Source organism: Thalassophryne amazonica, chromosome 15, assembly GCF_902500255.1.
Source record: "Thalassophryne amazonica chromosome 15, fThaAma1.1, whole genome shotgun sequence".
Taxonomy (NCBI): Eukaryota; Metazoa; Chordata; class Actinopteri; order Batrachoidiformes; family Batrachoididae; genus Thalassophryne; species Thalassophryne amazonica.
The window spans coordinates 7,971,332-7,986,945 of NC_047117.1; the positions used below are offsets into that span (position 1 = coordinate 7,971,332).

A 15,614-nucleotide genomic window follows, 5' to 3' on the forward strand; every position below is an offset into this window, starting at 1 on the left:
TTTTATTTTTCTTAGATAGCAGTTTTGCAGTGAATCAAAACTGTACTCGACAGTCAGAAAAAGACAAAGTGATTGATTTTGAGGAAGAAACAAAGGTTAAATGTCAAGATCACAAGATCACCTGTAGTTACTATTAAACACTAGATTGCATGTTAGTGTTTAATATGTCACCTTTCTATCGGTCATATGGCGTTTGACTTTGGATGACTCTGAAAGTTCAAAATCAAGGTCATACCTAGTTAACTCAAACAGTTTACAACATGCTTCACGGTTTATGGCATAATTGATAAATTGCGAAGGTCACAGAGATCAACATGTTATGACATCAATGAATCACAAACAGTTCATTTAAATAACTCGTACTGAACATGTCCCCGGCTCCTTCTTCTCCGAGTGCCTCTTTTTGTAAGGTTCTGTTGTTGAATTGTAAAATTTTGAAAGAATCGGCAACTTATTATCTTCAGAAGTTGTTTTTCTGTTGCAAGCATCAAAACTAAATGCATTATGGGAATTAATAGATTGTAGTGGAAAGTCATTTATACCGCACCTTGTTATGTTTACATAGAGTTCTACACTACGGACTAACCACGGGCGCTGCTACAAGCGACAAACGCTAAGCAGTGGCTTGCTGTTCATTTTCAATCACAGTGGGTGTTTTGCAGTGGCAAGAGACAACGGTCACTCCGCCGCCAGCTAGGCGGGGCCAAAATAGACGTGAAGACTGTTTGATGCAAATACTGAGTGACACAACACAGTGACGGCCACTCTGAGTGAATAGGCAGTGTGACGTCAGCTGGTTGTTCGCGCAAACAAAATAATCAAAGATGGCGGAACGTGCTCCATAACAGCTTTTTCTGAATAAAACTAATGTACTTCTCATATATTTTGGAAACGTTAGGTTGAAATAAACACTTCTAAATCTAACAATGGTGTTTTTGCAACCAGATAACACCTGTGAAGTGATTTACATGATGTTTTACAGAGCCATAGAGTGCACGCCCATCAAGAGACAAAGCCAACTGGATGTCGCCGTCATTTGTAGCTAATATGACTGTAGCATATCGGTTAGCCACACCCACAGAAAACACAACTTTATATGCTCATACTAAAGCTCACCGCCAGTAGGCGACAGCACATACCAGCGCTAACTGGTAGCTAATGCTAACAGTAGTGTTTTCTTTAACCCTCAAGCGACCAAGCTATTTTAGTGACTAATATGACTGAGTGAGGTTATTTATTGACTCTATATTTGAGTACTTCCAGGGTTCTCAGTAGGATTTTTTTCACAGCTTAGGGGGAAGTTAGCAGGACATAGTCGAACCACAAGCGTTGCAGGAGTGAGTTTTGAAGGAGGGTCCTGGTCTGAGTCCACAGCCATCCCCTGAGAAAATTTTGAAATTTATAACCCTTTGAAACACTATTTCTTGCATTTTGAGGGTCACTTTGTGTTGCTAACTGGGACATTAAATAACATGCTACGTCCTTAAAAAAAGAAAGAAAAAAACAAAAAAAAAAACAGAAGAGCCCCCTATGCTGGTTAAATCATAGCATAGGTGCCCAAATCACAGCATAGGGGCCCCCTATACTCAACTGCACTGGCAAGAACCCTGACTTCTATATAAATGATTGTTTTAGTGTTTTTCATATTTATTTCACTCTATTGTATTTGTCCATCATCCTTTTCATTCTCACTCTGGGCATCAAGAATCAGTCTCAGTGCTTGTGCAGCTGTAAATCTTGCTATTCTACGTCTGTTGGCTTCCCTGCAAAACAGTGAAATATAATCATTAAAGCCGGCAAATTACAAAACCAAAGCTATAATGTCAAAAATCTCTTAGATCTTCTTGGGGTCATAAGTGCCCCCGCAAAAGTTTGGATTATACTTGCCACACGGATCGGCTGAACCTTGCAACATTCTATGAACAAATTGCAGGACAAATAGATTGACAAATTCAAGGAAGGAAGCTTTTTTTCTGATTAAAATTAGAAAAATGGTGCCACAAAAATATATGCCCAGGGTCATAAATGACCCCACTCCGTTGCTTGAGGGTTAATGTAACACATCACCAGTCACGTTTTAACACTGACACAGTATAAAAGGGTTAGGGCATTTAAAAGCTAGATAGCTTCAGCCTTGACCTTTTACACTCTGATATATTTTTTTCAGTATTTTCCTTTCTTTGATTTTATCTATTCATTCATTTATTTTCAGTTATTGCATGAGTTTGCTCATTGAAATAAATAAAATAAATCAAATCAAATGAGCCAAGTCAATGTAACATATCCAGAATACACCAGGAGATCCAGTCCTTCCAATCCAGCTACTGAAAACGTTTGGAGCTACAATGTGATTTCCTTCAAACCATAAGAAATGACCTTCATTTCATTTCATTGAAGTGAAGTGACCTTGAAGTGTTTACCTGCACGTCTGTCAGTTTCAGCAAAACCATCCACATAAAAGGAGTCCAGTAAACTCTGCAACCAGGTTTATGGATGAAGCACTTTAATCCAGTCTGACTCCAATTTGAGCAAAAACAGAATTTGCATTTGTTTGTTTGCTGTCCTTGAATTCATTAAAAAAAGGTGGGGGGGATAGTGATGTTTAATTTATAACAAGCCCTTTAAATATTTCTTTGGGAGTTTTATCCCTTCTTGAAAAATGACAATAAAAGAAGCCGACAGAAAGACTCCGGAGTTGGTGTGTGTCTGAATATTTTACACACTTGAAAGCTCTTTTCAAACTGAACCACCTGATCAGGCTTAAAAATCCTGAAATTAGCATAGCGACAAGTGAGCGACAGCATCGTTTTCATCGCGGCTACAGCTGCACGACAACAACAGAGACGCCAGGAGACGAGAAGCCCCAAGGAAAAAGTGAAAAATTGGACGGCAAAAAAAAACATGCAAATGGATGAAGAAATATTCTTTAAACTGTGAATCATAACTTGCACTTGAATGAAAAGTGGTTGTTTTTAAATATGCTGGTGTTCCCTCATGCAGGGTTACCGTGACCATGAAAGTGCTCCCACTGCTTCCATGTTTAATTGGGTTTTGTGGCGTAAAGCTCTGAGTCTGTCACATAGGAAGGAAGCGTGTGGCTACATTCTGTCGGCTTTGGCCAACTTAGTAGTGGAGCACGTTAATGCAGGCATGCTGACAACATGCTGGAAATCCGCCGCGGAATTTTAGAGCTAGAAAACAGGACATAATTAAGGCATTTGTGATGCAGTTGTGTGCATTTGTGTGTGATCAGGGTATGTGGGTCTTACACATGATGTACAAATAAACCACTGCCTTCAAATTGTAGAATGATGTGTAACTACATCTGTCGAGGAAGTGGTTTACACCCACATCTCTTACCGTAATTACACTATAATTCAAGCAACTTTTTTTCTATCCCTTTGTTCCTCTACACTTCCCAGTTCCTTTGACCAATTTCCACCAACCTTGGCAAGTGGATGAAGGTCAACTTTGGAATTTCCTTCTTGGAAGGTCAATGTCATTTAGATCAAATGTAAAAAATTTCACATTTTTTCCACTACAATGTCCACTAATCTTGGCAAATATATGTAGGTGGGTTGTGTAATTAGGCAGGTGGGATCAAATTTACAAAAGCTCAATCATTCGGGTCAAGGTTACTGGGGTCAAAGGTCAAATTTTTAAGTTTTCCACTCCAATTTGAACCATACTTGTCCCACATATTGAAATGGGTTTTGATATTCTCTAGATTTTACAAAGGTCAAAAACAGGGGTTTCTGCAAAGGCAGACATAATTCAACGCCAACAATAGTCTGGGTAATTTCTGCTGCTTACGTCATATTTTGTGAAATACTTTAGAGTTCCTTCCCTCTCGGAGAGGACAAATCTCCTGTTGAGGAACTGGCCGTTGTCCCGCCCCCTTTTCATTAGCATGCCGTCTCTGGTTCCTGTGGGAAACCACCAGAAAGTCCTTATTAGTGCAAATGTCTTTGTGTACTGTACGTGCACATTGGTGTGCACTCACCCTCCTCGTAAGTATAGCTTTTCCCGGGTTCGGAGAACTCCTTCCTCTCATACTTCGCTCGGATCCACTGCTCCCGCAACACTCTGCGAACAAATATGACTATATTAAAGGATTATCCGCAAAAATATCAATAAATAAGATTAAAAACAGCTGCCATCTTATTGTATCTTTAAAGCTACAGTGTGTAAGAGTTACTGCAGCTTCCGCCAGGAGAAGATGTCATCAGGTGGCATCCAACCATCATCGGATGTTTCGAACCTGAACCACAACATCCTCCAGTTGGTAGGCCGGGAGTGATGGGGAGCCACTGCCCATCTTCTCCTGGTAGAAACCTCAAGTCATCCTTGATGTTCCAGAGAAAACAAGAGGCTCTCTCTGCTGCCTCCCCAACCTATGAGCTGCAGACTTCAATTCAGTTTATTTCATTTTATATACCGCCAAATCACAACAAAGTTGCCTCAAGGTGCTTCACAGAAGTAAGGTCTAACCTTATCAACCCCTAGAGCAAGCACACAGGTGACAGTGGTAAGGAAAACTCCCTCTGATGATATTGAGGAAGAGACCTCAAGCAGACCAGACTCAAAGACCCACTGCTTGGGCCATTTTAAGTTACTTTCATTAGCTCCTTCAAATCGTCATCCGTCAGCAATACAAACTCCGCCATGTTTAGCTAAACGCTGCCCCCCAGTAGTGTGTGCGTGGGTGCGGTTCGCAGCGTTCAATGGTACAAAACGTATGGAACCAAATTTGCACGGTAAATGGAACCATATTTGGGTGCTAAATGCAACACAACACAAATGGGACAAATAATCCATGTCATGTGACGTACAGAGGACCAATCAAATGACAAGGATCCACTCAGTCATTATATAATACGGAACATGCAGATTGCAAAAAAACTTGCTGTGATAGAGGAAATCTGAGCTTCGGATTCAGCACACCAAAATTACTCTAAATCAGTTCTCAAAGCCCATGCAAGAAAAAAAACTAACTTTTTTTGTTGACCTATGTTATTTTTCCCATTGCATAGGTGATGTCACTTGCATGCATTTTCCTCCCGTCGATTTTGCACTATTGCTCAGCTTCATTAGCTTTTCATGATGTGAGAAAGCTAAATCCAACAGCTGCAGTGGATATATGTTTAGCGGCTATAGAAGTGTGCCCCCCGCCCCACACACACACACACGGTCAGATGTTAAAGTTGGAATAGTCGGTGTTGACCGTGAACAGCAGGTTCAATTTCACAGTGTTAATGTTTTATTAGGGACCAGCCTTTATTTGCTCCTGCTGGCCATGCCCCTGTCTGCTGAGTGACGCTGACAAGGAACAACGTGAATGATGGAGGTCCAAGCACACGGCGATGAAGCGTAATCATGTGGTGCACATTTTGTCCATTAGCTGCGGTTACTCACTGGCAGTCTTTGTGCGTCGGTTTGTAGTAGTAAACTGGAACAGCAGCCTCATATTTACTCTTCACCAGCTCGTTCCCGTTCATAGCCATGAACTAAAACACACACAAAATAACACACCAATGGACGAGAGGTCACAAGTTTATCTGTGCAGCAGCACAGAAAAACAGCTCAGATCCTTACAGGAAACTCAAAAATAATGAGGAAGGCAGACGAGCCAAAAAGATAAGCACAATAAATGATTTTCGCTAAAGATGTACCAGGTACCGTCATCACTGATCATCTGGTTAGGGTTATAGCTGTGATGCTTTTGGACCAAACCTTCAAAAATCCTTCAACATATTTCTTAGTTTCAATGCTTAAGATGAAGGAGGTCATATAAAAAGCATCTCAACAATTTGGGAGAGTCCTGCTTTCTATTTCAGGTTGTTGTGTCGTCAGGTCTGTCATTACAACATTTCAGTTAAAAAGCACAATCCATCTTTCTGAAACATTACCATCTAAATAAAAGCAGTTGTATCAATTACAATCACATTAAAATGAAATGGAGCAAAAAGGTCAGGGGTTCAAAGCCCATCATCTGTGCCCTGATTATTTTCTATATATAGATATTTCTACATCTGTGTCAAAAGAACACAATTGTATTTTATACCAGTGTAACTTTAAAATAATATTTCAAAAATAATAAAAACACTACTATTCAATCACCTTAACAATAATTTATTAATTTACAGGGAGTTTGTCAACGGCCACAAAAGGCCAAACAAAGGCCATACGTGTCAAATGTACGTGCCATACGTGTCACAGATCACATATTGGGTGATAAAAACAGACAAAAACTGCACTACTTCAAGTTTCTCCAATCATAGCCACAGAAGCCTGTCACTCCCGAATTGCCGGGGGTGTCTTGGTGGCTTCCCACTACTCTGCTTACTTAGGACCCTGTCCCACTGGGGAGAGGATTAATTGCGCATGAATTGAGTACACAAACTGCAGGCGTTCGTTGTCGTCCGCATCAAAAATGGCCAAAAATGACAAATGTCTCAGTCTGAATTACGGCTATATTAATAATATACAGTGAATATATGATGAACAATCATGGTTATATAATAATAATAATAATAATACATTTTATTTGTAATGCACTTTACATTCCATGAAATCTCAAAGTGCTATATATATAACGCATGTAGTGAGGAAACTGATCCGACACATTGAGATTATCACAGCAGTATTACGGGTGTATTATGAATGCATCGCACATGTGTTGCGCGTGCATGGCATCTGCATTGCAGTCATAAAATAAGCGCACTCGGGCTGTCAGTATCACTATTCACACCAACAATACAGCCTCTGGAGCGTTTGATGGACTTGGACAAGTTGATCACAGAGTTAAGGTTCATTTTGTCATGCGAGGGTTAACTGTTCATGAGTTTGGGGAGCGTGAGGTGGGAAGCCGCTCGGGGTGTGAGACGGTGTTTTGTTTTCTTTTTTTTGAGAGAAAACAGACTTCAGCGTGAGTTGTGGCTACCCCACAACTCTTCCTTTTGTTGGTGTTAAATAAAAGTCCTGGATTGCAGCAGCTACGTCTTTGTGGATCTACACAGCCGGACCGGCACTGACTGGCAGGTATGTTGCTTTCTGCCACATACAGTACTTTGGGTTTACGTGACGTATTTGTTATGCATTCACAGATTGTCTGCAAATCAGCTGCAAAGCAGGTGTAATAAAAACACTTTATTTGTGGCCAATTTGTATGCATTCGCTACAACATATTTTAGTTTGTGATGTGGACATGATAGGCACGATATAGATCTGTTTTACACACTGTCCCGGTTCGCTGCCAAGCCGCAAATCCCCATCAGTTAAGGATATCAGCGGTTAATGGCAGATATACAGCGCATAGAGTGAGTACGTATTGTGTATGAATTGAGGAGTATGTAAGGCGGATATTATCCGTATCCAGATTTTTGAACAGCTCAAAAATCCTGGCTGTGGACATGCGTGCCTCTGCGGATGATCATGGGCGTGTTCGGATGATGGCCGACTCATACAAGCATGTTACATGGATATTGCGGATGTTTGGCGAATATGGGCCAATTTTGTGCGCAATCCATACGCAAATCCTCCTAAATGCCAGTGGGACAGGGCCCTTAGCTTTTGAGAACTACCTATTCCAGACAGATCTAACATACAGTACCACACTCACACTGCTTGTATTTATAACTGATTGTGTCAGTGAAGTCCAAGACATATTCAGGGCCTTGGAACAGTTGTTTTTCTCCATTCCCTGATGTGTACAAAGAAAACTAATAACCTGATGTGGCTGGAGTTAATGCTCGACAGTGACAACATAGTGAACCAAGAAGTAACACAATCAACATTCAAACTTTCATATGCATGTCCATTTGTCTGGGATGTACAAGTCTACCCAAAATGGCTGCAAATGACTACAATGTCAATTCTTGTTTTCTCTCAACCACAAACTTAATTTAGAAATCATGGTCTCAAACTGAAAGACCATGTTCTTGACTAAAGACAGGAAATAATATTCATGCTACACATAATGCTACTTGTATCCACTTTGTAGGACAACCAGAACAGCAATGAAGACAGCTTGGCTAAGGTAAGGCAAACTATCAATGTTTTGCTAATGTATAATTAAACAGTTTGTTTACATTTAATGATGTAAGTGAGCACACGAGTAGCTTCTTCTTGAGGTTTTCAACTGCACGTTGGTAACAAGATGCAGTTTGTTCTTGTGTTCTTTGGGCCCCATACAGTAACATCAATTAGCCTGTTAGCGTCTGCTCACTAATGCAGTGTTTGTGTTATAAATATGTAATGCACCATTTAAATTAATTTTGCTTTTTGTTGCATGATGTGTTAACACCATGTCTCAAAAATAATCTTATAGTCCCGTAGGTTGTTTTTAATCTTCATGACCTAATTTAGAACAGATAGGACAAATACTCCTGTGCAACATATTGTCCTAAAAAAAAAAAAAAAAAAAAAAAAGATTTATTATGTTTGTCTGTCAAAATTAACAGTTGAATGTACAACAACATATGCTGTAGCTGTGTCACTCATTCAGATATTTTGGACATCTGTTTAAAATAAATAAATAAATATTTGATTCCAAGCTTTGAATTATGCATTGCACAGGTAAAACTTGTGTTATTATCATACCAATTCATGTTTCAGTTTCTGAACAAGCAGAGCCACTGTCCCACAGTCAGCAGCAGCATTTCTGACATATTTCTAACCAGAATGTCTTCTGTGTCTTATCCGGTTACTTCTTCTATGATTATAGCTTGTACAAGGAAAACCAACAGAAGGAAGAATGAGGATGAGTGCTGGGAATACGCCGGTGTTCCCTGCAGTCAGACACCACATGGGTGACTTCACACACAAAACATTTCTAAATAAATCACTTGCTTTGGAGTAGACATTCCTGCACTAGTGGAGATGCTAAACTGAGGGGTGACAGCGGGTGTTGAGCTCTCACCTGCACCTCGTCGTCCTCCCAGTGGGCCAGTGTCAGGGATTTGACTTTGCTGATATCAGGGATACTGCGGTGACTTCCAGAACATGTCAGACAGATGAAAATCCCCAGAGAAGAGGAGCCCCACGTGGGGTCTGCAGAGACCAGAATGAGGGCATATTATTTTCAGCTCTCTTACATAAACCTGCCAGATAATTCCATCACGCTTAACCGGTGGGTCAATGAAAAAAATTTGCAGCTGTCAGTTTTTCTTTAGAAATCCAGAGATAACGGCTTTTTTTTTGTTGTGGCAATGATGCAGAAATTAATTGCTCACCTGCAAAAACACAGAGCTTTAGGACCTAAATGTGCTGTTACCTATATATTAAAACTGAAGCGGCATCTGTGTGTGTGTAATTTTGATCACGGAGAAACCGGGGACAGCTGACATTTCCCATTTGGTATGTTTATGTATTTTGGGTCACGGATGAATGCCGCCAAAACAGGAAGTTCATAGGACAAATATTTTTGGAGAAATTAGGGATATTCGGTAACAACAGTGAACAATGGATGTTGATATCACCATGAATCAGGCCCTGGTAACCAGACAGGCTCTGAACAAAAGAACTATTTCAACTTTGCCAGTTGTAAAACATGACATCAACTAAATGTGCCAAATAATAAATACAATTTTTCACAAAACTTTCTGATTTTAATTTCCTGCACTTTCAGTTAAAATCACGATAGAAACTTTGTATAATTTATTACCACCCTTGAAAAATGTCAACTACCTATTATATAAACACCCAATCTAGAACCCATGGATCCCCATGGGCAACATGCTAGTTTATTCATTTAACTTTGTAACTCTGCAGAGAATCCACAGTGATGCTTTCCACATACACGGATGATAAACACGGATGGATCAGAAATGAGTCACATGTGAGTATGTTTTGTTCATAAGGGTAGAGGACGTACCTCGTTTGTATCGTTTTAGAATATATGTAAATTATAACCTCCACATCAGCACTTCTCGGGGTTGAATGATACTAACTCTACAATGTGATACATATCACGATAAATCATTCATCGCTGTTCATATGATGTAGAAAATAATCTGTAGTGAACATTTATGACTTTTCTGCAACAGATCATTATTTCTTGAACTCAGTTGTTGACTTTTCACTGTATCTCGATTAGGGATGGGTATTGAAAACCGGTTCTTTTTAAGAATTGTTAAGAAATGTTTTGATCCACCAACATCAATAGCCTTTTGCTTAATGACTGATTGGTCCTTCAGTTTTTGAGGGTGTTTATCAAGAAAAGTATAATTTCTCTACATTCACTCAATAACTTCAAAGCAAATTGCCGTCTTCAATCAACTGAAACTACAACCGACCAAAACCATTTTTTTTTCTCCCAAAATGAGACGTCCTCTGTTCTTTATGAATTACACTGATGCTGACGTGCAGCACAACCGGCTGAAGAGCTCAGCTCAGAGGCTATGGACTTACATTTGTCTCATTATTATCTGAAAAGAAATGCTTTTGAGAAAAACTACAGATTTTATTCATTTTTATTTATGTCCAGAGATCTAGGATCCATCATGTACATCAAGGATCCAGAGACCATGTACAGATTTTATTCATTTTTATTTATGTCCAGAGATCAAGGATCCAGTGACCAATTTCATATTTATTTACTTTAAGACTCCATAAAATGTTGCTGACATAGAAAACCTTGAAAGCCTACTTTTAGCTCACAACAGGTATTGATAAGGGAATCGATAAAGAATCAAATCCATAAGCGGAATTGATAATGGCATCAATATCGATAAAATCTTATCAATACCCGTCCCTAATCTCGATACGATTTGATACAGGCCTGACGATACAAGCAGACAATACACAAATGTATTGTTCCATCCATAAGCACTTGACTGTGACGTCATTGCATACAACATTTCCAGCATTTAAATCATGTTTTTGACAGATGTTCACATGCCGCGGTCTGGCTGTAGATGAAAGGCAAATTTGGTTACTTTGTGTCCTAACTATGAATCGGATAAATAGCCTCCCTAAGCACAACTACAGGCTGAAATCAAATGTTTCTGCAGTTTGGCTGGTTTGCACATTTGTCAGAAAAGTCTTATGTTTATATATTTTGCATCTGTGCAGTGATTCCCAAAGAGCAGCCCGCCAGAGATCAACAAGAATAAACATCTTTGATTTTCAATTACCCAAAAATATTTGATTACATTTTTACTTCATCTTAGTTTCATATGTGAATCAGAATTAGGATTAAAGGTGTGGGTATGCCATAGAAGATTTTGTCTTTCCAAAGTGAGCCACAGCATTCCAAAGTTTGGGATTTTCAACCTAATATGGTTTAAAACATCAGTTAACATTGTCACACGGGGTGAAATACAGTCAAGATATTCAGTTTCGATAAACATGATTTCCATGGTGGTAGTCGCTGTATTGTTCCCAATTTATCAGATAGTTGCACCACCTGCAGGTCTGGAAGATAGTGAAAGAAACAGTAGTCAGCCATTGTACAGTCCATGTGCCAGTCGTCAATTTTGAGCATACCAGTACCACTTAAGGAGACTAAACAACACTTACAATCCAGCCTCAGTGTACCATAACTGACACAAAAATGTAAGGTGGGAGCTAGTATAGTAAGGTAGGGGTCAATGGAGAATTACACATGGGTCAAATTTAAAAATTCTCCAATCATATGGAAACCACATTATTTGTCTGATCATAAATATTCCAAAAAGTGTAGTTTGGACTATCTATGACTGTATGTTCTGGAGTTATGGGGTAAAAACTGCAAAAATGGTGACAAAGGTCAATTACAATATCAGTTTCAACTGGGGTCAAAAGTTAAAGTTGCTCCAATTTTAGTAAAAAGTGATGAAAATTATTGATTGAGCTAAGAGGATTAATAAATGGAATCGTTTGTCCATGTTGAATGCTTGGTCTGCAAAGTAAAGGTCAAACAATGTCAACATTCATTGGATACTGTGATAAATAAGCATAACAGATGGGGCAAACTATTTCTTTTTAAAACCCTATTAAGTCAACTAATAATTTGCATCACTTTTTAACAAAGTTGGAGCAACTTTAACTTTTAACCCCCATGTAACTGTTCATTGACTTCTACCTGGCTACAGCTACCACCTTGGGATGGTTACTGTATATATATATATATATATATATATATATATATATATATATATATTTGTGTAGGTACACTGAGGCTGGATTGTTAGTGTTTCGTCGCTTTAAGTAGTACAGAAAACCTGCTTAGCCCATGCACTATATCTGTTCAAGCCAAAGATTTGTTCTAAGTAATGGCTCATGTGTTCACTTTTCCAAGTAATTTATGCTCTTCTGCAAGTCTGCTCATGCATCACTACTTCCTGAAGGCACAACTTGAAATTTGTCAAACCATTCGTTCATTAACTGTAACCTCCTGTTCTTGGTTCAGTTCATTGTTTTCCTCACATTTATAAGAGTCGCCGTGGCTCAGTATATCACTGAATGAACACCGGGTCAAATGGTTTATTTCGTTTACTGCGCCAACGATACCGAATAAACAAGGAATTTAATGTTTTGATTAATTTGCCACCATGGCTGTTGCAGCCTAACACATATGATCATATGATTCGGACAAAGATAACTGATGATGAGTGGGGTGGACAAGCAGTTTGTGCACTTGTTTCCAGAGGTTACTGCTTCAAGGAATGGCATCCAGCATAAAACTTGTACCAAATCAACAAACTCCATCCCGGATCTTCAGTGGTGAACCCGGAGTGAAACAAGGGAGAAGCTGAAGGGACTTTGTAAGGTCAACTCCCCACCCCAAAGGGACATTAGCCCAATGACCTTATGAGGATAGAAATACTTCTGATGACCTTCAGTGAAACTGGGGCCATTGATCACTCATATAACATCTGAGTGTTCCCTATGCAGTGAAACATTTCCCAGCATAACAAGAAGTCCAGTTACCTCCAACTAAACTTCAGGAAGCTTCTGATCATCACCTGGATGACTGAAAGCTCTTCTAACAGATTAGAATTACATTTTCTAATTGAAGTACTGTTACTATTACTAGTTACTCCCAACACTGATCTGTGATCACCTAAAACAGCTTCTCAACATCTGTCCAGTTTCCGATGCATCAGCACATTGAGAAGAGGCACAGATTAAAATAGTAGCTACATAAGAACTGAATTTAAAAAAAAAAAAGATTCCTGCAGCTACGAGGACTCCCGAGGCCTTCAGCGTGCCGGTGAGGGTGTGTTCACGCGTGCCACAACTTGTTGGATTTCTTCTCTTGGCCTCAAAAATCTCCATCTCCAATGCTCCACAAAAACTCGTCGTTCTGAGTTCCACGCTGTTCCACCAAGTCCTACACTTGATTCCGTGTAAAGTCCCCAGTGCTGATGCTGATTTTGAGTAACAATCAGCACTGATTGTTGCTGTTGTGGATTTCGGTGATCGCAGTCCTTCACTGGCACAGTTTGCGCTCTTTACGCACCAAGTCATGAATCGCACGGCTGTGATTTCCACGCGTGTCCTGATTTTTACAACTAATAATAACGAGTAGGTCTGGATGAGCTGATGTTTTTGTGCGTGTGTCTCACCCGGCGCGCCGCAGTCTGCGCAGGTTTCATTTCCAGGTTTCTGTAGGATCTCCTTCAGCGCTCGAGTCGCTCTCTCGTTCGCCGACATTTCAGCGTGGAAATTTCTTTTTTTTTCTTCTCTTTCACAGACTTTAGTTAGACGGGTGTGGAGGCCACAGCAGGCCCACAAGGTGTGTCTCCTCCGGTTAGACTCCCCCCACCTCTTACCCAACGGACAAGTCCACGCAGGTGCGCACACACGCGCAGGCGAGGTGCGCAGCCGACAGAAGCCGGAGGGAAAAGAAAAAAAAGTATCTTCACATAAAAACTTTCATTCTGGATTCTGCTCCACCTGCGGTGTAGCAGTGGAATCCGTGCGTAAAGCCTTCAAAGTGTGCGCAGGGTGCGTGATGTGGACTGAAACACGACACGAGGAAATAAAAGGGTTGAGGTTTTTCAAACTGGCTTCTCCGCATAATTCCGGGTTTGATGGTGTGTCTGGGCGTCGTGTGTGTCACAGACCAGAGCAGCTTTTCTGTAGTTAATGCGACGTTTTTTGTTCAGTCAGTTTATGATCTGAGGTGTTTCAGATAATTTAAACTTGACTCTCTAAGTGAGCGGGGGTGGACGACAAAGGACCACAGAGAAAAAATAATTTGTTCCATAAAACTTTAGGAAATCAGTGCTTTATTGTGACATCTGCTGGACAACAGGGAGAAGCGCGTCAGGTGCTGCGCAATAAACACATTCATCATTTATTGAAAGCAACATATTCATTTTCTATACCTGTTTACTCAAAAGTCATGGAGGGGGGGAGCTGCTGGAGCCTATCCCAGCAGTCATAGGGCAGGAGGTGGGGTCCACTCTGGACAGGACACCAGTCTATCACAGTGCCACATTCATGCACCTGCGGTCAAATTTGAGTCACCAGTTCACATGACCCTGCATGTCTTTGCAGGTCTGAAGGAGCCGGAGCACCTGGAGAGAACCCACGTATAGGAAGAATGTGGAAACTCCACACGGAAAGGCTCAGGTGGGAATCAATCCCGTGACCCTCTTGTTATAAGGTAACAGTGCTAACCACTATCCACCATGTCACCCCACTATAATTTATGTTAAAGTAAAAAAACTGAAAGTACTATTTACAACCTGAAAAGGTCATGACAACCAGGAACATGAAAAAACAACAACAAAAAAACTCATAAACAAACAAACCTCTCCCTGCTCCTGCAGTGATCTTAAAATTTATTTGGACTACTGTTTCACTGCAGGCCTGTGGTGAAGGGAAGATGGTGACTGGAATCAGTCCTGTGTGTCTAATAAATAAGTACATAAATAAAAATGTCTGGATGGAGTTTCACCAAATTTGGTGGAAATATTAATCGGGCAGATATCTCGGGATGATTAACTTTTTGGAGAGGATCGAACAAAGGTTAAGGTCAATAAAAAAACATGGTGTGAACAACATTATCTGCTATATCTCTGAGAGAGAGAGAGAGAGAGAGAGAGAGAGAGAGAGAGATGAGCCATGTGACGCAGCGCCTTAAGGCAGCTTTGTTTACCAGACTGCTGTTCTCTCAGCTCACTCTCACTGAGGATTTTTTTTTTTTTTTACTGACACTCGCTCTGACACCAGGGGCCTTCTTTCATTTGCTGGGCCAAATGCCAGATGCATGAGTGTATAGGGAGAGCCGACTCTGGATGGCAACCATCCCAGAAGACACCTGGTCCATTCCCACCCTTTGAAAGGAACCATCTATCTGCTGCAGCCAGATGAAACCTGAGCGTGTCTTTGGCCTTCTCCAGTCACTGGAGTCCTCCACCCTGAGGCATCAGTGTCCTGGATCATGTCCAGAGAAGTGCACCACATGGCCAAAATGTCGTATTCGATGTTCCCTCACAGTGCAAGCGATGCTAGTCATCTTAGTGTCATCTCATTTGACACAAAGTCATTCCAGTGGTACCCAAGGGTCCTCTGAAGAGAACTGGTACTAAAGACATCTTGTAGTTGCCTCACAACCACACAGTAAGAGAATGAAACACCAGGACCCTCAAGACTTGCAAAGATATCAAGATAATGAGCTC

General features: G+C 40.5%; 1 protein-coding gene across 1 annotated transcript in view; it reads right to left on the minus strand.

Moving 5' to 3' along the window:
- Positions 1–13,854, minus strand: part of zgc:92360 (uncharacterized protein LOC436988 homolog) — a 30,636-nt gene extending 16,782 nt beyond the window's left edge. Inside the window, exons 1-5 of the mRNA XM_034188881.1 lie at positions 13,551–13,854; positions 8,921–9,051; positions 5,416–5,507; positions 4,004–4,086; positions 3,814–3,926 (exon numbers count right to left, since the gene is read on the minus strand). Coding sequence (XP_034044772.1) covers positions 3,814–3,926; positions 4,004–4,086; positions 5,416–5,507; positions 8,921–9,051; positions 13,551–13,638 — 507 coding nt within the window. The 5' untranslated portion in view covers positions 13,639–13,854. The remainder of the gene's footprint in view (positions 1–3,813; positions 3,927–4,003; positions 4,087–5,415; positions 5,508–8,920; positions 9,052–13,550) is intronic.
- Positions 13,855–15,614: the final 1,760 nt, after the last annotated feature.